Below are 18,410 nucleotides of genomic sequence, written 5' to 3'. Positions count from 1 at the left end.
ATTAACATTATAATAATGAGAAAGGGAGTTTTTTTTTTTTACAATCGCGAGACGGGGGAAATGCGTTAATGTCATGAAAATAATTCTACAATCCAAAAAAGGTCTCAAAATCGGCTGAATTTCCTTCTAAAAAAAGGTCCTATCTATCTATCTATCTATCTATCTATCTATCTATATGGGTCTTAAAAAGTGTGACATTAGATTAGTGTGTATGAGCAGGACCTATAATTTCTTAAATGTATGGACCTTAGCTGTATATAAGTATTCACACGTTGACTCTTACAAACTGTGGAATGTATGTTTGTAGATTGTTACTTTGTGTTTTTAGCCTATAATAGTAGTTTAATTGTGTACATTAAAAGCAGATTAACTTGTTTCAGTCAATTAAATGCATTTTTCTTTTCATTCATTCATGTAGTAAGTGGAAAGAAATAAATATATGACATATCTGAAAGCAAAACATTTTTACTTAGAAACAATAATAAAAATGTCTTTCATTACAGATCGTTATTAGTGAGACTGTTATCAATGCATTTCAATTCACAATACAGAATTACAGAAAATGCTTGGTCTGATATGTACATTCCACAGAATGCTAAAATTATAAAACATAAACATAAAACACATAGCTTTAGCAGATATCATTGTAAATAAACGTTTTCATTTGGTAAGTTTTATTTCATTTGATAGATTATTTGTTTGATAAATATTCTTTTAATCTGTTGCAAACAAAGAGGTCTTTAATACCTGAAGAAAACGATAGCTAGCTTGTCTGTTAGCATACATTACCTCCATGTTGCCATTTTTGCTCATTTTCTCTGTCATGTCTGTAAGATCATATACGAGTTGAAGGCACATGGACACCACCACAAAGTCGTAAATACCAGTGGGAGGCTCGGGATTATCTTTAAGACCCGCGTTTAGATGGGGGTGTGGTGTTATACATGGTGGAATTACAATAGCTACATATAGCAGGCTTTTTTATTTACAACAAAATAAGCTAATTGCCTGCACACAATATGATAGCATTGTAATATAATATGTAACAATAAAATCTACAGTGGCTTCATTAATTAATTAAAAACATAAAAAAAATAAAATAAAAAAAAAACACACACACACACACCTGAAGCACATTCTTTGTTCTTCATTTTCTGAAGTAGAGGTAAAAAAAAAACTTGCTGTATGTTTGTGTAGTTAATTAAGAGAAAGTACACCGCCATCTTGCTCTGACGTAATAAGTGTCTTGAACGCACCTGACGTCGTAAACACGACTTCCAAACTTGAAAATACTAACTTCCCAGGAGGACTTGAATTAGTTCTAAATACTTATTGGCTGATTGTTTCCCAAACATTTCACTCATGATCGATGCATACTTTTTTTTATGAGCTTTCAAAGAGAGCCTCAAAAACAAAACAAAAAAAGACACTGGTAAAACAATTACTACAATATAATGAAATTTTGCATTTTCAAATTGTACAGTAAGTAGCTTACAAAATTTTTTTTTTCATTAGAAGACCAAACACTGACCCATTCCTCTACAGTATAGAGTGCTGCAGGGATGACATATTTTTTGTGGGCCAAAACCCGGAAACAAGTTAGCATTATAGCACTTCTGGTTCCAAGTCAATGGGTTTTTTAAATGGGTTTTTGGTTAAATGCCTGAAATAAGGTCTGTGGTGAACACAAGCTCAAGATTTAATCTACAATATAACCATCAGTAATACCACCTTGTGATTTTTTTTTAAGCTTACTTATACTTTAATAGGTGGTTGCTAACAAGTGGCTAAATGGGACTACAGAGGTTGTCATGCCAAACAGCTAAACTCATCCTTTCACTAAACAAAACGTGCAAGTATCATAAACTTTTGTTGGTCACAGAGCTTATTTTCTGTAGTAATCCAAAAGCCAATGGAGTCCTCTTTAGTTTTTGTAAGTTGGCCTATGAAAATAAGTCATCACTGCAGCACTCTATTGTCCAAACCTGGCTCCTTCACTAGTTGGAGGGCAAGGAAAATCAGTGTCCTCCTTTGCATCTCTGCAACACGTACCAATCGCAGAAAGTGGAAATCGAAGATAATTTGCTTTCTTTGGCAGTAGACTTAAATGTAAACATTGTTATTATTTGTTCAGTGCTCTCAGCCCTTCCCTCCACCCTGTAATGCTCCATTGCTGACAGTTGATTTTTTCAGGTCAATGTTCATGGCCTGGTTTTCTGCATTAACTCCTGTGGTGATTCCCAAAGCTCCAAGCACAGCTTTTCCCGTTTTCATCCCCCGAGACATTGGAATACGACTGAACCCTGACCGCGCTGATGGGACATCCATGACAGGCTGCTGTTAAGTAACAGAGACAGAAGGAACATGATTTAATGTAGTAAGGTCTTTTTTGGCTTATTGTTTTGATATATTCCTGCATATATTAGACCAGTGGTGTCCAAACTCGGTCCTGGAGGGCCACTGTCCTTCAGAGTTTTTCTCCAACTTGCCTCAACACACCTGACTGAAAATTTTCTAGTATGCTTAGTAGACCTTGATTAGCTGGTTCAGGTGTGTTTAATTGGGGTTGAAGCTGAACTCTGCAGGATGGTGGCCCTCCAGGAGCAGGATTGGACACCCCTTGATTAGACACTTACCACTGAGAGTGTAGGTCTGGCCGGTGCTTTAGTGACCTGCGTAATGGTGACGCTACTTATCGCTTTGTTGGATGTTGATTTGCTGGCAATCACATTGTGTGGAGAGCGTAGCACAGTTCCAGTAGAAACCTCCTTACTCTCGGATGATACAGGAATAGATTTGACCATGACAGCTGAGCCATGATCATTGGTCTTCTTGAACTGTGATCCTAAATGAATGTGAATCTTACTGTCCTCTGTGGTAATGACATTAGCATTTGACTTCTTGATGGGTGTGGGGACCATTCGTTTCTCAGGAGTCTCCTTAAACACAGCTCTGCCTGTTATCATGTCCACATGCTCTTGGGAGCTGCTGTTGGATGCAGTGGATACAAGTGATTTGTCCATAGAGGGAGACCTCATGATCTCTGCACTCTTTACTCTTGAGATGGCTGCAAAGGACATTGGAGATCGAACTCTTTCTGCGTTCTTTGGCTCTTTGGTTCGTTCATTTGTAGGAATGATGGTTGTGTGAGGGTTCTGAATTTCTTGTGATGGTTTGGCAGAAGCTTGTTTGGTCAAGTCCTCTGAGGGGGCAATGCATGTCTGTAAGACTACCTCGTTGTTCTGAATACCTGGGATCACCTGAGCGTGCAATGGATGGTCATGCTTTTGGGGCATGTTGACTTCAGAAGGTGCAACCTCCCCACTGGTATCCAAAGATATTTCGGAAGTGCTGCTGTCCTTCTTCCTCATCCAAGGAATCCAGGACTTCTTCACAGTAAAGTCATTGACTGTTGGAGGGTAGAGTTCACGCACTGTCGGTCTCTGCGCCGGCTTCTTTAAGCTCCTCTGTTGAAGACTACTCATGATCCGATTCTCTTCTTGGACAGACTTCTTGATGAATGCAGCAGGAGTGTCACTGTCAGCTGTCCTATTTTCAGTTTGTATTCCAGTCGATGTCATTGGAACATCCATCATTCGGCCTCCTTTGGTGCTGGGCCGCAGAGTGCGGCTATAGCGCTTGGTGACCTCAAGTTCTTTGGTGAGGTTAAGAACTTCAGTGCTTATGCTCTTTTTCTTGTCCTCTTCTTCCAGAAACCTCTGTTGCAGAACAGAGTAATCCACCTGTAGCTGGGAAAGCTCATCTTCTTTGTTCATGAGCTCATGAATTTTCTCCTTCAGGGCTTGCACATCTGCTTGAAGGTCTCTGGTTTTGGCCTCCTCCATCATGAACCGATGTCTCAGTTCAGCCTCCTGATAGCATACCTCTCCTCGCTCTATTGCCTTACTCAACACAGTTTGACTTCTTACGTCACGTACCTGCTGTGGGAGAAATTGTGCCCTTTCTTTCTCAGTTGCTAACAAATCGTACTCTGGTTTGATCAGGTCTCCCTCAATAGTTTCAAGCTGCTGAAGACGGTTCTTCAACCGTTCAATCTCCAAAGTCAACTCCTTAACTTTATTCTCATCTTTTCCATGTGGATTTGAGACACTCTGGAGTTCTTTCACCTTTTGAGCAGATTCCTTTTCTTCTTCGTTCATGGTACCGTGCTTCATAATACCATACTTGGAGCTCAGATCTTTACATTTTTCTTCTGCTTTGGTAAGCTTTCCCTTTATTTCATCTCTCTCCTTTACAAGAGCAGCTATATTCAACTCCATCTCTGATTTTAGTTTCAGACGCTTCTTGCTCTCCTCTATTAACCTCTCCGTAACCTCCATGACTTTCTCCTGCTCTGCCTTATAGAGTTGGTTCAGTTCATCTTTCAGCCTTTCCTCAGACATAATTCTGTCTGCCATGTTCTTGTGCTCATTAACCATTATTACAGTAACTGATTTGAGTTTCAAAAGATCCTCTTTTAAATCCAATTCATCCTTTTCCAGTTTCAGCTCGGACGACTCAAGCTCCTTCATACGGATTTTAACGCTCACCAGTTCATCTGTTAGGTCTTTCGTCAGGCTTTTCTCTTTTTCCAAAGCTGCCTGCAACTGAGCACATTCCATCCTGCCCATATTGAAGGTCATCTCTAGTTTTTCTAACTGTGTCATTCTCTGTTGCAGTTTTTCCACCTCTAGCTTCAGGTCTTTATTGTGAGACTCCTCAGCCAGAAGCATCTTCCTCAACTCATTGCACTTGTTCTCAGTTTTGGTGATCTCTTCATCTTTACCCTCCATTTCCAGAATTCTTTTGCGCAAAGTCTCAAGTTCTGCAATCAAATTTGAGTTGCCACACTCACCCTTTCTGATCTTGTCCCTCAACGCCTGGAGTTCCTCTGCTGATTTCTCAAGAGCTTCATTCATCTCTTCAAGCTCCTTGAGTTTGTGTAACAATTCCATTTGTTTCTGGGACAGTTGCTGATGTTGAGATTCTTGGCTGGACAGTTTCGCGGACATCTCCTCTTGCTCTTTTTCAAACTTAGAAGTTCTCAGCTCCAGCTCAACCTCAAGATCCATGATCTTTTGGTTGTCTTCCTTTGCTTTTCCCTCTGCCTCATTTAGTTTCTTCTCCTTTTCCTGGAGTTTTTGAAGAAGATCTTGTATTTTGTGGCTCTGTTTGTCAATTTTCTCCAAGTGAAGTTCTCGCTCATCAACCATCATCAGTGCGAAGGACTTCAGCTTGACCAGCTCTCCAGATGTTCTTTGCATACGTTTAGAAAATTCTTTTTCCTTCCGTATTTGGTATGCTTTTTCTTGTTTCAGCAACCGCTTTAACCTAGTGAAAAAATAAGTGTGACTGACTTCATTACACTTGCCACTAATCATTACTTTGTCAATCAGAAGAAAGAATACAATTTATGATAATTTAATTCAACAAATAATTATTCTGCAAAATAATTACATTGAACTTCATAGTACATGCATCGTAGTAGGTCGCTCATTAAAAACTAAATGTCTAACAATATTGTATTTATTTTAATATAAAAGTTCAGGAGTGTATATGGCATGTAATCAACCATCGCAAAACATAAACAGTTATTGATCATCAAGGTAACAACACACAATATTAAAAATCATGCAAATGTAAATGCAAGGCAGTACTAAATAAAACTCTTATTTTAAAAACTATAAACAGATTCTGCAAGGCTTGTGACCACAGCTGTATATGCATTAAACAACAATACAACATTATGTTTAATCAAACATAAAGTTATAAAGCTAACATTAGGCTAAATGCTTTATTGTCCTAAAATGGAAAAATTAAATGTGATATATAAATAGGCATTTATGATTCTATATGACTATATGTACATCAGTTATTTTTTGACTTTGCAGCATAAGCATGTACCATAATGCCTTTTCATAAGTGACTCCTCAAGCTACATGATCTAAAATACACATTCTGTTTTTAGCTCTCTGTTTTCCAGTTGAAGTTCAGTTTGTTCAGGTTGTTGTTCTGGACTAGGTGGATTACAATACAGATCATGGACAAATCTCTGAAACTAAGTGGTAGAGTGAATGAAAATATACTCTGTCGTTTTACTACTACAATGTGATTTTCACTGAAAGAGAAACGGCTAACACTCATTATTTAAATACATTTGCACAATGTTTGATTTTTACTGTGCAACCAAACAAATTGGTTCACATAATTAAAGGATATTACACTCTTTAAAAAAAAAGGGGGTTTCAAAAGAGGGGTTTCGTAGCAATGAATAGAAGAACCATATTTGTTCCCCAAAGAACCTTTCAGTAAACAGTTCTGAAAAGAACCATTTTGTTTTAGTGTGAGGAATATTTCATTAATCTAAAGAACCTTTTGTGGAATGGAAAGGTTCCATGGATGTTGAAGGTTCATCGTGGAACCATAGATGCCAATAAAGAACCTTTATTTTTAAGAGTGTACATGAATAGGATAACTATATTCTCCTTAAGTGAAATAAATTAAATGGTCATATCTAACTCAAAAAAAAAAAAAAAAAGTGTCACATGCATAGTCGAACTCAAACTGTCATATTTCTTTGAATACGGCAGAAATATATTCAGTCTGCTTTGGTCACATTGTTTGTTCTTGTTTAATCTGTAGTAAGTAAAGTTTGTGGAATATAATTTCTTTGTACTCTGGAGTTACGTGCAAGAAATTTGCAATTCAACCATCAGTTTTGTTCCCTGCCATATCTCTGCTCTCTCACCTCTCTCGTTCCTGCTCCAGGAGGTTGGTGAAGTCATCGCTCTTGTTCATATAGTCCACATGTTTGCGTTTCTCAGTATCCAGCTCATAGACAGTGCGCCGGTGGCTTTTCTCTGCCAGCAGGAGCTGTTCCAGCATACGGCGGTATGAGTCCTTGTGCTTATCCCGCAATCTGTCCAGCTGAGATACAGAGAGTGAAAACACAATTATAAGACTGTCTAACAGAGGGAAGGGTTTGCAAGTTTTTAGACTAATTGATTAATTTAAATAGTTCATCCAAAAATGAATATTCTGTCACCCTTTACTCACCCTTGTTCAATCCAAACCATGACAGAATTTTCTTTTATTGGGTGAACTAGTCACTGTTATTCTTTTCTCTGTGTGTATACCTCTGCCATTGGCTTATCATACACATTCTCATGTTGTGTGTGGTTGTTGCTGAGCGTCCGGTCTCTCTGCAGGGCTTGCAGGGGTCTGGCCGGCCCCGAAGAGCCATAACGGGACTCCAGCTCCTCTGGTCGACTCAATAGTGTAGACCTCAGTAGATGGATCACATCTTCTCGTGCCTGGGTAGCACGTAAAAAAAACATAAATGCTTTGGGATATATTCAGGGTGCGAATTACAGGGCAAACAGGAAACATTCCATTTTATCATTTTGCAGACATTATTGGAATGTTACTTTGGAAAGCTTTTTGAACATTCTGTAACAAATAGCATTTGAAAAACATTATACGCATGTCCAACTAAAACGTTTCATGAAAAATGTTCCATGAATGATGTATAAATAATGTATCTGTGCTAGTGTTTTGAAAACAAGACCAGATGACGTTCTATTAACGTTACTAGAAAACGTTTGTTCATAAATGTGAACATCGTTAGCTGAGAACGTTCCCTGTTAGCTGGGTTCCTTCTTTTTTAATGTTAGACAGAGTAATGTTTATTACTCACCCTCATGCCGTTCCACACCCGTAAAACCTTCGTTAGTCTTCGGAACACAAATTAAGATATTTTTGTTGAAATCCGATGGCTCGGTGAGGCCTGCATGACAATGACATTTCCTCTCTCAAGATCCATTAATGTACTAAAAACATATTTAAATCAGTTCATGTGATTACAGTGGTTCAATATTAATATTATAAAGCGACGAGAATATTTTTGGTGCGCCAAAAAAACAAAATAACGACTTATATAGTGATGGCCGATTTCAAAACACTGCTTCAGGAAGCTTCGGAGCGTTATGAATCAGCGTGTCGAATCAGCGGTTCGGATCACGTGTCAAACCGCCAAACTGCTGAAATCACGTGACTTTGGCGCTCCGAACCGCTGATTCATAATGTTCCGAAGCTTCCTGAAGCAGTGTTTTGAAATCGGCCATCACTATATGTCGGTTTTTTTTTTTGGCGCACCAAAAATATTCTCGTCGCTATTAATATTGAACCACTGTACTCACATGAACTGATTTAAATATGTTTTTAGTACATTAATGGATCTTGAGAGAGGAAATGTCATTGCTGGCTATGGAGGCCTCACTGAGCCATCGGATTTCAACAAAAATATCTTAATTTGTGTTCTGAAGATTAACGAAGGTTTTACGGGTGTGTAACGGCATGAGGGTGAGTAATAAATGACATTATTTTTAATTTTTGGGTGAACTAACCCTTGAACACTTGTCTTTGCGAAATGAAACAAAATGTATATAATTTTAAAATGTTCATCGCGGTACGAATAGCTTGTTTGAAAAAGCTACATGAAAATCAGGAAGTGTGCTAAATCGCATCCTGAGTCGAAATGACCAATAATCCTCTTCCTCTTTTGTTTAGCCACAACTGTAAAAACTGTGTAATTATGAAAATAATATTACACATGACTCGCTCAGCTGTGGGATGATGAGGAAGCAATAAGAGGATTCAGAGCCAAAACATTGCATTAACACATATGCAACGTCACATGTAAAATCTAAAAAAAACATCTGCAGCTGTGGTACCTTCATCTGTAAAAACCAAAGTTAAAGTTGCACAGATAAACAAAGACAGGTTGTGATGATAGATGATCATCTTTAATTTTCACATTTTACCTGAATCTCTCCTTCCATGATCCCAAGCAGTTTCAGTAGGTTGTCTTTGGACAGATCTCTCAGCCCAAACATTTGGTTGTCATTCTGTGCTGATTTATGATCATTGTCAGGCCCATTTTTCTCTTCATCATCCACGCGTTTAACCTTAATAGTCTCTTCTGTCTCCAGTATTTTTCCCTCCTCTTCTTCTTGGACATCATGTGAAGTCTGCGTGACAACCAGAACTTCATTAACCGTGCTGTCCACTGTATTGTCTTTGGACCTCATTTTCCTCCTGAAAGTACAAAATAAAGAAATTGTTGAATAATAGTCAGAAAAATCTATTTTGTGTGTGTGTGTGTGTGTGTGTGTGTGTGTGTGTTTTGTTGAGTATCATATTTGATAGATCAGGATCATAGTCTGATATAGTGACAATATGGAGCTCAAACTCGAGAAAAAAATCAGATGACAGAAGGCATGTAGTAGATTATGTGCGACAGGTTTTTCAGCAAAGTTTTGATTATGTTGATCATTTAGAGTCCTTAGAAAATCATGTATTAAATATGATACAGTAGCTTCAGGGTTAAGACTCCACAGAACACACCCAACATCATCAAGCAGTGACATCTGAAATAGTTCATAACAAGTTTTGAACTAAACATTGGAATGTTTTGCAACATCTTGATTTTTAAGTATTGTTTCACCCTTTCAACATCCTGTTTAATTTCTAGTTGACTCTTACCTGAACGTATACTACTGTAGGTTGACTGTGTTTTAAACAATAGTAAGTGTTTGAAATCAACATCTATGGCTGCAATTGAACTTTTGACTCAAATCCTGATAGTAGATCTGATAGTAGTTTAACCCTTGTGATAAATTCCCCATGTGACAACTATAGTCTCCTCTATCTCGTCATTGTTGTTAATTCTGCATGTTCTGAACTGTAAGTGAAAAAACACACTCTAAGCTGAACACTAAAACACCATCCAAGAAAAAAAAAGACAATAGAATTTAATAGTGTTGTAAGAAATGCTGTTTTGGGGCTTTCTTCCATGGATTTGTTTAGATATATTTAAGAACTGGCAAGACAAGGCTGGGAATAACTGTAGTGTTTATACAATGCTGGTGTATTAAATATCTGGACCAACCTCCAAAGTCACGACAGCAGAGGACTAGCAAAATGCTTCTCAAACCAATTTTCATGTCATTTCTAGTGTGGAAATGTATTTTAAAAATGGCTTAAAAGTAACTATTCAAGCTGTTTTTTTATCGCCATAGTTTTTAATCCATACTGGGGTGTATTCATGAAGCACAAGCAGAACGAATTTCTCTTTTAAATGTCTCTTGTGTAAGTTTTGAAATCAATCCAGTGGAACAAATTATGTAAGAATTGATTTATGAACAATTCGTTCAGAAATTCAATCTGCTTGTGTTTCTAAAAGTCTAACTGAAAAGAACCAGTCTATCATCAGTATTTTAGTTATGTTTTGTTGAGAAGAAAACAAGTCACAGTATACTTGTGTGATACTGTTATTTCTTGGCTCAAATAGGTAATGCAATTTTTTAAAATTATTATTTTATAATATTTCCTGACATGCACTCATAATATTAGTAGGATTTTTATATCAAAAGCAGCCATTTTCTACCCTGATTTTAGCCCTCTGTTTTAATGGGGCGTATCCCTTTAAGACTTCAATGTAAACGGCCACTGCTGTGATTGGGTAACATTTTTGCTTATGAAATAAGCATTACATGTGGAACTCTTTTGAGCAATGTTTTTACGATTACAGCTGCAACAATTAACTAATCGTGAAAAGTGTTGGTTACAGCATTAGATCTACTCGTATTGCATGAAAGGTTGCAGCACTGAGCAATGTAGCCAATGCAATGATCTCACTGACTTCTGCACACTCACGAATGATTTCATCATTACAAATACAGTGCTTTAAATGAGAGACTTCAGAGTTCAGCGTAGACAGCATCACTGATTATAACAGGGGTTTTGGCGAGAGAGACTGCAGTGAGATTGCTGAACTGAAATGAACTGAAATGATTGACAGCTCAAGCGAGTATAAAGGGAGCGCTCTTTCTGTAGATGTTTATTGTCATGAACACTGCAGTTTAATTGCCCGTATTGGTGAGTATCCTTGTAAACATAGTGAGTTATGTCTTAAGTGAATATTTGAGAAAGAAAATGCATATATATCAGTATATTGGATCAGTGCATCTCATAAAGTGACAGCAGCCTAATGCTGCTGACTGTGTCCTTATAATGTTAATCAAACAACAAAGGACAAAAAAAAAAATCACTCACTGCCCTTGACTGAATAACTTTTGTAACTTTAAAGAGGACCTATTATGTCCCTTTTCACAAGATGTAAAATAAGTCTCTGGTGTTCCAGAATGTGTCTGTGAAGTTTCAGCTCAAAATACCCCACAGATCATTTATTATAGCTTGTCAAATTTGCCCCTATTTGGGTGTGAGCAAAAACATGCTGTTTTTGTGTGTGTCTCTTTAAATGCAAATGAGCTGCTGCTCCCAGCCCCCTTTCCAGAAGAGGGCGGAGCTTTAACAGCTCGCACTTCGGATACTCAACAACAACAAAGCTGGAGAATCTCACGCAGCCAAAATGAGGATTGTCAGTAACGGTGTTCAGCCTTACATTGTTCAAACTGGAGTAGGACACTGATGGAGAGACTCAGGAAGAAGTTACAACTTTTAGAATGAAACTGGACGTTTCTGAATGGTTAGTGGATAAATTTATGTAGTTTCTGTGGAGTTGATTCAACTCATCGACTAGCATGTGCCGTCATGTTAATCTTTTGTGCAAATCCAGCGTTGAATTGACCCTCGTTTGTAAAGCAGTCCGGCGTAAAATAACGGCATGGCAACAACACTCTACTACAACTCTTCCTCTTCTCTAAAGCAGCCCAACATGGCCTCACCCTCTTTGTTACATGTTCCCGGGGGCAGGGTTTATGTCAATTTTGGGGTTTGTGATGTCAGCAACCTGGGAAGAAGCTCGTTGTAGTGCTTAATAAGCAATTTCTGTGAAAGAAAATATCTCCCTTTGCATTGAACCGCGTTGTAACTTTGCAGATGTTATTTATGTTCAAACAGCAACATTTCACACTAACTAAAGTATAAAAAAAGTGAAATCAGGAGGATTAATCTGTTTAATTTATACAGTGAAGACTATGCAGTGTTGTTTTACATTTGATTACTTTATTCCATTTCTGTACACGAACATTGTGAATTTTCACTGGTATCTAAAATCTTGGTGTCATAACTGGCTGTTTTTGCAAAAACAGTTTCATGGCTGGTAAAAAATATTTACGGACAGTCAATGTTCTTAAGTCAGCGATCATTGGCAGGTGTGGCAAAAAGTTAGATTCAGGCCCTGCCAGCATGTGAAAAGTTGAACCAATACTTTGATTTCATGTCTTTGAGAGGTGCAGCATTCATAGTAAAGTGCTATTTATAAAGCATGTCTGACAGTTGCTTTAGACATTTGTACTACGTTGGGCGTTTTCTTCTAATACAGAGAACTGGGCAGGATGCATTAAATTGATCAAAAGGAAGACTAAAATATAAAGGTATATACTGTATATCCTTATATTATGCATTATGCTTATTACATTTTGTGCGCACACATATAGATGCAAATAAAGTGATTTTTTTGTGAGAAAAAAACTTAAACACTAGGGAGGAACCACATAGTTTGCATTAGATTACTAGATTACTGCAGATTTTAAAGGGACAAATGTGCCCAAGGGAACATCCCAGATTTTTTGCTGAGCTGCTGACATTATTGGCTCCTAATTTGGTGTGCTTTTGAAGATAACCAAGAGACACACAGCTGGTACCAGCAGCTGTCCAAATTCTACATTCCTGCGCTGCCAGTGAAGAAATGAAAGGTTTTAGTGGACATGATGGGTCCAATGTGTCTAAATAAGGGCTAGGAGAGTCATGGCATTTGCGATTGTGGCTTTGGCAAGACATGGAGTCTGCACACTAAAGGCAGAACTGAAGTTTCACATATGTGTGCCTGGGTCACTTTAGAAGGTGTCCATGTAAGGACTATAAACATAATCTATAATACAAATCTAAAATATAAAATAGAAAGTAAAAAATGTGCAACTTTTGCAGTCAGAACTTTGCAGGTAACACAATACACATGACCTGGTTGATGGACACTTGTTTAGAGAGGAGGGAAGAAGGTCAAAGTCTATCAACTGCAGCAGTATTTACAGGCAGTATTAAAACAGAGACAAACATTACATAGAGGGCACATGTACGTTTTATGATTCTCTTTGATATATTTTTATAATTTGCCATCAGTATCTATTACTGTATGAGTAAATTTTACCCAGTTCATCTTACTGTATACAGTCATCAGCTTCTATTTATATCAGCCATCCATAACTTATGTTCAGTCGGAGCAGTTGTCTTATTGGATTTCAGCTTGTAGTATGTTACTCATAAATACTCGGACTACAGGCAAAGTGCACAGCAGTTTTGATGGTGGAAATGTCATGCAGATCTTATCAACAAAAAAGCATTGGGAAAAATAACACGATTTCTTTCTTTCAAATACATTTTGTGCAATGATCATTCAACACCCAATTCATTCAATATGTGTTTGTTTGAGTGTTAAGATCAGTTAAAAAGTTCTGTTTCAATAAAAGCTACATTTATGTAGATTTTATAAACCTAAATGTAAATGTGATGAATAAGGACATGTAAAATGGCTGATACTGTATTAAAACATTTGAAAATTGCATTGCCATTGCCAGAAAGTTCAAAAGAACATGTATATGAAATAGAATCTTTTGTAACATTATAAATGTCTTTATTGTCACTTTTGATCAATTTAATGTGTCTTTGCTGTATAAAAGTATTTGTGTATTTTTATTTATTTCTTTTTGAATGGTAGTACATCACAGTGTCCACAAAAATACTGAGCAGCACAACTGTTTTCAACATTGATAATAATAATAATAAATGTTTCTTGAGCATCAAATCAGCATATTAGAATGATTTCTGAAGGATCATGTGACACTGAAGACTGGAGTAATGATGCTGAAAATTCAGCTTTGATCACGGGAATAAATTACATTTTAAATATATATTCACATAGAAGACAGTTCTTTTAAAATATAATAATATTTCACATTTTTACAGTTTTTACTGTATTTTTGATCAAATAAATGCAGCCTTGGTGAGCAGAAGAGACAAAAAAACATAAAAAAAATATTAATTATCCCACAACTCCATTAAGTTAATAAATAAGGTAGAATTTAAAATGTTTACTTGCCCTGCACCTCAAAAATTCAAGGTGTGATCTTGGGAACACAAAAGGAACAAAAATGGCAGCATATATACAGGTGTATATATATATATATATATATATATATATATATATGCCTACATTGCTACACATGATACCCATGAATACCTTTCTAACAGGTTACATTCTACTGTAACATCATCGGTAAATCAAAACCAAGACCTCTGGCTACGTGACATCATTGGATAGCTCTTTAAAAAGCCATTCCAAGGGAGTGATTTTGAAGTTCAAGTACAAGCCGTAGTATTAATAGGAGCCGTAAACGACACCTGGATGAGATGGTGATAAAATACACCAATGGGCCACCAATCTATGAACATGTCTAGAGACAAACGTGCTTGAACCCTCCAGAATCTCAGCAACCCAGACACCAAGAAAAGACATCACCAAAAATCTCCAAATCATAATTTTCTAAAAACAGGGCAAAAAGTTCCTTAACTTTCCAATTACATCTATTATTACTGGCCAAATGCAGCAGTCCACTGCTGTTGAGATTTGCTGAGCACTTTGATGCCGTCACCCAAAGCAGTTTGTTTATAGTAAAATTAAGTTGTAAAAAGCCAAAACATACATTAATGACATACATTAAGTAACATTTTGACTTGTGTGTATAGTTAAAACATTAAGTATGATATGGTCATTATAATAAATAATCTTCATGTTTTTGGTTAATTTATAAACAATATAATTTGAGAAAAACAAATAAATTTGGCTGTAACAAATTAGAATGTTATAGTAAGTTGGTCCAAAGTATCATTTTTTCTTCAGTGTATACAGCTGCAGGACATACTTCTCAAATGTGCACAAAATGTTCAATTATGCCTAAACTATTTCGACTGGAAATGCGCTTCTTCCATGCAGTCACATGACATATAGCTTTTACATTGTGATTTACAACTCACCAAATTCAAACATGCTTATATTACAATTGCCTGAAATGTGTGTTGAATGTCTACACCACTGTAGAATATGCCACTCTCATGTGGCAATCTTTAGTAAATTATTAATAAAATGGTGGCAGAAGTTGGTGCTATCCGTAGAACAACAACACACTGCTCTCCGAATGAAACATGAATGAAATACTTACCCACAATGGTCCCTAAGCCTCAAGCTAGTATATTCCTATGTACTCCAGGTTAGACGATTCTTTTAAAAGCAGTACCCATTATCCAAAGGTCTTTCCTCTCTAAGATAGTGCTATACTGTGAAGCAGGTGCTTCAAACCATGAGCCAGCAAGTGAAAGAAAGCATGACTGAATGCAAGTCGTTAGGAGGGCTATAAAATCAATGAGTCACAAACAGTGAAGCTGTTATTCTATTCCAGGGACAAGAGGTGCACATGCTTCCTCTATCAGTGATTGTGTGCAGCTCCACCGTGCTGCTGAGCTATATTTAACCTCTTCGCTTACTCAGTTGTAGCCATTAGGGTGTGAGAGTGACATTAGTCTCTCAGAAGTGACAGCTGAGCCTTCCGATTCTCACATCAGAGAACGATCAGGCCTGTTACTCCACCCACATGCAGTCCAGGAACGGCTGTGACAAGACATGAGTTCTGAACAAATGTAGAATTTGTCCTTATGGATTCAGCTGAGAGCAGCAACTATCCTGTTGCTTTGCAGTATCACGTATATGACCACTAATATCTTCTGTCCATTTTACAGTAAAGTGTTAAGTTTAAGAAAAGTGTATCATTTAATGATGATTTGGCAAAGAAAGTAAAACAAAGTTCGAAAAGCCTTCAGGTTTTACAGGTCTTCACAAAAATACTTTTTAAATAATTTTAATTATTTCTTGACAAGCTTTTAATCTAAATCGTTATCGCTAACACAATGCGTTAGCATTTCGCTAGCCTGTTAACTTGTCTTTCAGGCTTACCTTCTCTTTTCTCTCTTGCGCTTCTTTTTTTTTTTTTGAGTCCTTCAAACAACTGAAGTGAGTCGGAATCAGTAAACAAATATGGTGAGTCATGGCATTGTCTCCTGTTATTGTCACTTGCACCGCCTGCCACGTTTAGCATAGCCTTATCTGTCAGCTGTGAGGATTTCGCATTTGATAACTGCACAGAAATAGGCTGACAGAGAAGATTTCAGAATTAGAGACATGCATCCAAACTTTATCGAGGATAGTAAGAATGCAAGGGTTCTAGATATGGCTTTGAATGTGACTAGCTTAGCGAGAACCGTACATTATTAAATTCCAGTTGCAGAGTCCCAGCAGCAGGGCAACTGGGTAACTGTGAGACGGCATAGTCGCGGAATAAAACACAGCTATTCCCTTTCCGATTAGACATGAAACAGGTTCTCCCCACTCAGTGATGCACCCACTAAGAATCCTGTTGAAAGTGTCCTAGTTATTGGTGATTCTATTACACGGAACGTGAAAATAGAGACACCAGCCACCAGTCACATGTTTGCCAGGGAGCCAGAGCGCCTGACATCAAAGCAAATTTAAAAGTGCTGGCTAATGATAAGAGTAAATGATGTCCGGCACTAATGATGTCCGACTTTGCCAGTCGGAGATCACTAAAAATAACGTTAAAGAGGTGAGTGAAATCACAAGTATGATGTCAGACACTGTAATTTGCTCTGGCCCCCTCCCTGTTTACTGGGGTGATGAGATACATAGCAGACTGTCCTCACTCAATGGCTGGCTGCCGAAGTGGTGTCTGCAGAATAATATAGGGTTCATAAACAACTGGAAAAGTTTTTGAGCGATCTGACCTGATGAAAAGAGATGGCCTTCATATCTCCTGGGTTGATGCCACCCTTCTCTCTAGTAATATGTTACATAGTCTTAGAGTTGAAACTTGACTAACTGGGGCCCAGGTCAGGAAGCAGATAGACTGGCTAAACCGGCCATCTACTAGCGGTCTCACGTCACAGAAGTCAGATAAATCCCAACACATAGAGACTCTTTCACCTAGATATCATCACATAGAGACTGTGTCTGTTCCCCGAACTAGCAAATTTAAACAACTCCCAAACCCATTTAAGGGTAATAACTTAATAAAATATAAAAAACAGATATAATACAGATGAACGACTTTATTCAACAATTTCTTCTCTTCCCTGTCAGTCTCCTACGCTGTTGACATAGTAAACGCAGTACAGCTCTTCGGGGTTTGCCGGCTCATTTTACTCTCATATCGACCGGCTCCTGTGTCAGCATCACATGCATGCGTTGTGCTGCTCACGTATACAGTGTCGGCCATTACTGAGCTAGCGTTCTGACGTAGAACCTGGAAGTGCTGTACTGCGTTCACTACATCAACTGCATAGGAGACTGACAGGGGACAGAAGAAATTGTTGAATAAAGTTATTATTTTTGTATTGTTTTTGCACACAAAAAGTATTCTCGTCATTTCATAACATTAAGGTTGAACCACTGTAGTCACATGGACTATTTTAACGATGTCTTTACTACCTTTCTGGGCCTTGAAATTGGTTATGAGGTTACTGTTTATAGGGATGTCAGAAAGCTCTCAGATTTCATCAAAATATCTTAATTTGTGTTCCAAAGATGAACGAAGGTCTTACAGGTTTGGAAAGACATGAGGGTGAGTAATTAATGACAGAAATTTCATTTTTGGGTGAACTAACCCTTCAAAAACTGCTAGATCCGCTTACTTTTTGACTCTCTTAAAAGAGAATAAACACAACCCGATGTACAGTGGCTAAATTAACAAGAAATAAAGCTTCATCTGTATTGTATAAAGTGCTATATAAATAAAGGTGACTTGACTTGTTTTCTGTATTGTTAGCTATTTTGACTTGAAAATGGGACAAAAATACCCTTGAAGAAAGTAGGAGTTTGGTACAGTATGTCCTATTTCTCATTTTGACCACCAGATGGCCATAATGTACACAATGTTGAAAAGCTTTGGTAATGAACACTTTTAAAATAGAGTGCTGCAGGGATAACATATTTTTGTAGGCCCAAACCCAGAAATGAGTTTGTTTGAATGGGTTTTTGGTTAAATGCTGAAAGATCTGTCAGTGGTAATGGTGGTGACATCGAAGTCATATGACTGTAGTGTAGTAGTAGTAGTGTTCATTCATTTCTACCCTAAGTTTAGCTTTTTACTTCTGTTGATTGTATTTAGGCTTCAAATTGTATTCATAAAAGTTGTGTTCATTTGTAAAGATTATCACGATGAACAAAATATGTAAGAATTAAAATCCAAAATGGCAAGAAAAAAAAAAATGTATCGGGACTTGTTTTTGTCTATGGGGAATTAATTGGATGGTTTGCTATTGGT

General features: G+C 37.4%; 2 protein-coding genes across 2 annotated transcripts in view; one reads left to right on the top strand and one right to left on the bottom strand.

Moving 5' to 3' along the window:
* Positions 1-449: 449 nt before the first annotated feature.
* Positions 450-17,217, bottom strand: LOC127498148 (filamin-A-interacting protein 1). Its single transcript, XM_051867146.1, has 6 exons — positions 15,240-17,217; positions 8,823-9,096; positions 7,137-7,313; positions 6,749-6,927; positions 2,637-5,331; positions 450-2,337 (listed from the first exon to the last, which is right to left on the bottom strand). Exons 2-6 carry the CDS (start codon positions 9,087-9,089, stop codon positions 2,140-2,142), a joined length of 3,516 nt encoding a protein of 1,171 aa, XP_051723106.1. The 5' UTR covers positions 9,090-9,096; positions 15,240-17,217; the 3' UTR covers positions 450-2,139.
* vps39 (VPS39 subunit of HOPS complex) overlaps positions 2,251-18,410 on the top strand; it is a 42,228-nt gene continuing 26,068 nt past the window's right edge. Inside the window, exon 1 of the mRNA XM_051867148.1 lies at positions 2,251-2,377. The gene's annotated coding sequence lies outside the window, so the exon portion shown is untranslated. The remainder of the gene's footprint in view (positions 2,378-18,410) is intronic.

The sequence above is a fragment of the Ctenopharyngodon idella genome, chromosome 17 (assembly GCF_019924925.1).
Source record: "Ctenopharyngodon idella isolate HZGC_01 chromosome 17, HZGC01, whole genome shotgun sequence".
NCBI lineage: Eukaryota > Metazoa > Chordata > Actinopteri > Cypriniformes > Xenocyprididae > Ctenopharyngodon > Ctenopharyngodon idella.
The sequence above is the reverse complement of the archived record's forward strand: the minus strand, read 5'-3'. Positions and strand labels throughout refer to the sequence as shown.